Source organism: Branchiostoma belcheri, unplaced genomic scaffold, assembly GCF_001625305.1.
Source record: "Branchiostoma belcheri isolate BF01 breed outbred unplaced genomic scaffold, Haploidv18h27 scaffold11, whole genome shotgun sequence".
NCBI lineage: Eukaryota > Metazoa > Chordata > Leptocardii > Amphioxiformes > Branchiostomatidae > Branchiostoma > Branchiostoma belcheri.
In genome coordinates, this window is record NW_017802491.1 from 3,685,719 (window position 1) to 3,692,119 (window position 6,401).

General features: G+C 41.2%; 1 protein-coding gene across 1 annotated transcript; it reads right to left on the reverse strand.

Moving 5' to 3' along the window:
- Nucleotides 1-1,573: 1,573 nt before the first annotated feature.
- Nucleotides 1,574-3,912, reverse strand: LOC109485709. Its single transcript, XM_019789378.1, has 4 exons — nt 3,722-3,912; nt 3,284-3,371; nt 2,392-2,466; nt 1,574-2,194 (listed from the first exon to the last, which is right to left on the reverse strand). The coding sequence occupies exons 1-4, from the start codon at nt 3,892-3,894 to the stop codon at nt 2,129-2,131; spliced, it is 402 nt and encodes a 133-aa protein (XP_019644937.1). The 5' UTR covers nt 3,895-3,912; the 3' UTR covers nt 1,574-2,128.
- Between the last annotated feature and the right edge of the window lie 2,489 nt (nt 3,913-6,401).

The window sequence follows — 6,401 nt, forward strand, 5'->3', positions numbered from 1 at the left end:
AAGCGACTCTTAGAAAAGTAATAATCTAGCTAAGATGCTCCTACTGTAATAGCCTTATCGCTAAGCCACGCGGGGAACACCCTTAAGGCAAGCTAGTCACGACACAGATACGGCAGCCTACAGGCAATATCTGTGAAATGACAGAGAAAGTTTTGATACACTAAGTTACACCTGCGCTAGTAATCACGGCTCAAAGTGACATACAGGGTTCCTATACCTTATTACTTCCCATAATAACACCAAGGGGTGCGTATCCGCAATGAAAGGCATTTTGAGATGGTAAAAGCCTGCGCGGCTCTGATAGACTTAAAGTACTGCCTTCTCTGTAAACCTTAATATATAGGTGCTCCGCGGTGTAGCGGTATGCTCATACGTCACACTTAGATAGGGATCGTTATGACGTCACGTGCTGTGGAATTGATGCGTCATACTGCGCAGCCGAATGTAAGGACAACTCTTATCTGAAATGTCTGGTACCTCAAAGGGTCTTAAACGGCTGTATCGTGGCGTGGCAGACAGCTGTCTAGCTGTGGCGCGGCGAACTGAAAGACACTCATTGTGTCTCGACACTTCGCTCGTCTGTGGATCCTAAATCTTACTAACTCTTGAAAAGCTACAGATAGAAGACACTTCATACACCACCCATTATGTGGATACTAGTGACTTATTAGCGGCTCACTGCATCAGCTTGACTATACAACGAGTTTTTAAACACTTCATTCCATTTCAGAGAACATTCTTGAAATCCCTCATAGATATGATGAGGTGATTTCTGGATCGATCCTTGGGAGATAGAGTTCCCTCGAGTTACTATTAATCAGATTTTTGATGTTAGCTTCCAATGCCAAGGACGGCTCTTCATGGGAGTTCGTGGTTGGATGGCTGACGAGATCGTGAGCCTGGGATTACACAGTCAACTTCACTTTGAAGTAGAACCTAGGAATAGAGGGACTTTGTAAGGTCAAGTAGTTAATATCATAGTGGCTACAAAACACACACGAGGCTGAGATATACTTGCAAGACTAATTTGGACAAGAACCCAGAGGGATGTTTCAAGTTCAAGGCGCTTCAGTGAGTGAAGATAACATGAGCCTGAAATTACACCGACGTCAGCACAACTATCATCAAAATGCAGGCCTGGAAGTTTAGAGTCTGGATGGTTCCAGTGGGTGTGCAGTGGCGGGTTTATGAGCAGAATATTCCAGATGCTGTAAGTTTAGTGAGTTTGGGATGGTTCCTGAGGGCATAAATGAACACATTCATGATCCTGAGATTTCCATGGAACACTAATGAGACCGAGAATACACAATCCTCGGGGTATGGAAAACCAAGGCCGCGCCTGATTACGCTGTAAACTAAACAAGCTCAGCAACCTTGATGGTATAGATTTACCTAAACTCCGTGCAGAATGGTCTTCAGTGTAATCAGTGGCAGTGAATAAACGTGAGGAACAGCTTGTATCTAACAAGGCTTCATCATATAGTGTGTTAATCTTATTGACTGGAGAGGCTGAAATGTGTTTCTCACATGTCTCAGCACGTTTGTACAGCCAACAATGAGTAAACGAGAAAAAAGAAATTTGTCATCACATCTAATTTATTTCAGGGTCACTTCTGAGAATTACTTTATTAGGATGCTCTAACTCTAGGTAATTTTGGGGATCTATATGTTGCTGAACCAATACCATATACTGTATAAGATGCACTAGAGTACAAGGAATAGAACATGCAGTCTTATCTGCCATAGATGATGTTCAGTTGTGTGTGAGGAAAACATTATGTACATTGTATGTGTTGACAGTAAACGATAACAAAACAAACAATTAGACATAAAATAAACAAAAACATCATGAATTTTAACAAGACAAAATTTCAGATGTTTCAGTTAAAAGCAGGTTTTAGTGCATCCTAAGACAGATTAATTTCATGCATGCCATACTCATGTATAACATACACACACAGAGATACATAGTCTAGGTTAAAATACTACCTGTCTTTGTACATGAAATACTACTCATTTACATGTTCTACTAGAAACTCTTTCAGAATAGCTAAATACAACTAAAAGTAAAAACACTCTATAATGATCAGCTTTATCAAAGAGGCACTGAATGGGCTCCTAGTCTTGTTCAGTCTTCTTCCATGGGCTGATTTTTCTCCCAAACTTGAACAATTCTGGAGTGATAGTGATCCAGCTGAAAAAAAAATAAAGAGAGTAATGATAAGACATACAATACACATATCACATTCTTCAACACATATTCTCTGAATTACTAACCATAATTTTCAACCAGTAATTCGGTCGAAAACTTTGAGAGAACAGTTTAAGTTGCTCATAATGTATTTTACCAACTTGAAGATGAACTTTCATGGTAATGCATTAGATACTCACAGAGTTGAGAAGCTCCTTGTATCTTTCTGTCAGGGTGTCCATCACACCCTGGTGGTTTTCATCTTTCTCTGCAAGCTGAAATCATTCAGAACATACAGGATGTTATCATGATTGTATGTAATGTATGCCATGTATGTCACAAGATAAAGATTTAGTAGTAAACGTGTTAGTACACATACTAGTTAAGTTTTACTAGTACATGTATATAAAAGTGTGTGTGTCTACAATATTAGGCAATTGTAACTTTTTTCAAACTCTACATGAAATGTACTTTGTTTTAGCTTGGTACATGTAATGTTACATACATGTACATAAATTCATAATGGTTATAAAATGATAAAGAACCTGCCATACATGTACATGTATGCAATGTCACTTATGCTACTGTATCTACAACAACTTTGATCTTCAAACAGTTGCAGAAGAGAGATTGTAAACTTTATCCAAGACAACAGGTGGGTCTCGGTCTATTGTGAATTTGTGGTACATCAGCTCCATTATCAGATAAAGGTACTTCTATTTTAGCAGCAGAATTGTATGTCACCACTTGCTAATGCTAACACCTGAAAAATTGGTATACTCTTCCATTTGTGACACCTGCGATGTGATCAGGTGCTTTTAAAGTAAAAGTTAAAGTCTTCCCCGAAACCATTGGCATGGTCACATATGGTGGCATCCATCTCCGTCTTTGTAGCCCTTGGCATACCTACATTTGTATAAAAATTACAAGCCCAACCACTCAGAAGACACAGGAGGCAAAACATGTTGAGGACTGGGCTTGGGTAAAGTTTCCTAATGTGAATGTGCGGCTCCGGCATCTTTTCTAAGGATGAAAGTGTCAAGTGTGTGGTTGTCATGAGTTCTGTCCATTCCACTGCCCAGATGTACACACCTGTTTTTCCAACTGGCCCTTCTGCATCTCAATTTCCATGATGTTCCTCTCCAGTTCCTGCATACAGGGCTGGTACATCTCCTGTTCCCTGGGGAGTGAATGGAAAATGTTATAGTGATGATACTGTTTATATAAAGAAGGATGATTAATTACATGGCATAAAGTGCAAATAAGATTTCACAATGAAGGCAATCATGTTCAAATTTCATTTTCTTTGCACGCTCACATCAGTTTTGGGAATCACCCAGAGGATGTCATCCATATACAGCACAAATGTAATCAAATCAGTATAACCTTACTATGGTATGACTATGAAAAGAAATAGGATTATGTTTTACAACTACAACTCTTGGCAGGACCCACTGCAGAAAAGTCTGTGCACATGTAGAAAGAGGATGATTAACTGATGTGTAGGAAAGTTGTGGAGTCTGATCTCACTTCCTGGTGACTGCAGACGTCTCCCTGGCTGCGGAGAGTTTGTTCTGGTGCTGCAGGCTGAACTTGGCCAGTTTCTCCTGTTTGGAGCCGAGCTGACGCTTCAGCTGGCTCTCCCGTGTCGTCACATCCCGCAGTACCTCCTTCTGACCAACCACCTGGTCTCGCATCTTCATCAGCGCTCCATTTGCTTTCCTGTGGGTGGGGCCCGGTTAACGTTACACATGTTTTTTCTAGGGTCAGTCGGGAAACAGGAAACACAGGCCTTACAGATACAGGGTTCTCACACAGAATATGCTCCCAAAAATTCAGTCACTATATAGAAATTTTTCATAGGGGCACCCAGTGCTCCCATCAAAACTTGCACTATAATAAAAAAGTTAACAGTCATATCATGAATTCAATGTACATTTGCTTTCTTGCTCTCTGATTATGATACTTCCACTCTGCATGTTTCTACTTACAAAAAAAAGCAGTATTTGTGTGATGTTCTGCAAATTATCAAAATGAATGTAATTTTTTTGTATTGTTGTAACAAGATGTTCCAGAGTTACTTTGTGATAGCTGTTATTGTTTAGTAGGCTTTAGTTTATGGTTGACCTTAAGTTGCTCTACCTTCTGTTATGTCAATGCCTATTTGTACCCTTTACTGTCTACAGTACGAAAAAAGGTCAGAGGTCGTCGGCACGACCGGACGGCATTTTCCGTAGCTCCTGACTTTACAGTATAAAACTGCCTATTTGCTTTATTTTACGCTACATCCTGAAGCATCCTTGTGAGTATAGTTACTTAAGACTGTAGAGTCAACTTTGCTGACTGAAGTAAGAAGACTCCGGACCAACTTGGAGAACTTTGGGGGCTGTGAAGCTGCGAAGTGTGACAAGACCCAAGCCGAGTGACGCCATAGAGAAAACGGATCGGCTCTCAAGCGGAATCACCGCATCGGGCTCCTGTTTAAGGAGCCCTTGCGGGTAAGTTTCAATCCTTTCTGAGGACAGATAATCCTACAGAATATTTGGTGATTGACACGCCAAAGATATTTCGATACTGGAATCAGAAGGACTGTAAATGTGCTGTATGTTTCGTTGCTGGCGCCCTCCCCTTTGTTTTACAGTTGGCGGGAAAATCTGACTGAGCTAATCAGCGTTGGCGGGAAAATCTGACTGGGCGAATTATCTTTTCCTGGACTCAACCCGGCTCATCATATCCTGAATTTGGCCCAAAAGCAGCAAACGAGCTGTTATCCACACAGCGGTAGTGTACACGAACATATTGGTGAGCCCGTTCCAACTTATCTGCGCTACTCTTGACGTGGATGTAACAATGTGGCGGCAAGTTGAAATATGTGGGTACAGCAGGGAAGTGGCCATCGCGCTACTTCCTAAACTGAAAACAACAGAACTCAGGTTAGAACTGGGAAGAAGGGGAAAGAAGGATGATTTAAAGAAAAGTAAGGTTGAGATGGCGGAAAACTTATGCAAACTAATGGAGAAAGAATATGACGACTTGGAAACATTAAAAGAAACTTGGGCAGAAGAACAAGCGGAAGAAGTAGAACATGAGCAATTGAATGACAGAGATCAAGTAGAAGAAGAAATCGAACACGAAGAAATGCTAGAAAGGTTGCGGAATCTCAGGGATAGTGTTAGTACCCAGCCACAACTTGCTTGCTGCCAAATGTGTGATAAGGCAATAACATTAGAAGAAAGCAAACAGTGTGTATGTGTAGCCTGCTTTGGCTCTAAAGCCTCAGCACAAACTCCACAAACCTCAGAGGAAACAGTTAAGATAGAACTAAAGAAAATAGCAGACACTTTGACCTCAATACAAGACAGTCTACACGGCAGTGCACATGTGCAAGCTTTAGGTTGCGAAGTACCTGAGTTGGAAAAATTGAGGGAGGAAATGAATCACTAAGGGAAGCAATTCGCATCCTCACAGCAGAAGGTAGACAGTCTTGCACACCTAAGCCCACAGACAACCCTAGGACAAATAGAGAGACAGAGCAGGTTGGTAACAGTTCATGGGCCCGCGTAGTCAAAGGCCCTCCCAGAAATAGACAACATCACACACCTTACAATGTACAGCAAAGTAATAGATATCAATCGCTGGTAGATCTGTTTGACAATGAAGCAGAGACTGTTAGCAACTTCGAGGAGAATATGTGGGGCTATGCCCAGCCTCCGAGAAGAGTTAGAGAAACAAAGACAAGTCGATCAGGTACAGACAAAAATGCTACATGGCAGTCCTACAAGCAGCAAGGTAACAATTTGAGACCTACTAGCGTGACAGAACTTAGCAGTAATGATTGTAGCTCTCAGCCCGAACAGCGATTAAGCCAACAACATACGCTGAAACCCCATCTTGGCTGACTCAATGACTAAAGGTCTAAATCCAAGACGTATGTCCAGAAATACTGGAAAAACAGTGGTATGTAGAACACACAGGGGAGCTAGAATAGAACAGATGGAGAAATGGGCTATGTCTGACTTACGCGAGGTCCAACCATATATGGTAATCGTACATGTCGGTACTAATAACCTACATGAAGATATCCCTACAATCATGGAGAAGTTCGAGACACTAGGTAATAATATATATGATCAGTTTGCACATATATGTTTCTCTAGTCTAGTGGTCAGAACTGGCGCTAGCGCCAAGATAGATAAAAGTAAACCAACTT

Excerpts from the sequence above, each read along its gene's own strand:
- LOC109485709 (XM_019789378.1), bottom strand. The coding sequence starts at position 3,894 with ATGAAGATGCGAGACCAGGTGGTTGGTCAGAAGGAGGTACTGCGGGAT. Across the intron at positions 2,467-3,283 it reads AGGGCCAGTTGGAAAAACAG|CTTGCAGAGAAAGATGAAAA; the intron begins GTGTGTACATCT and ends GAATGATTTCAG. Across the intron at positions 2,195-2,391 it reads ACAAGGAGCTTCTCAACTCT|CTGGATCACTATCACTCCAG; the intron begins GTGAGTATCTAA and ends TTTTTTTTTCAG.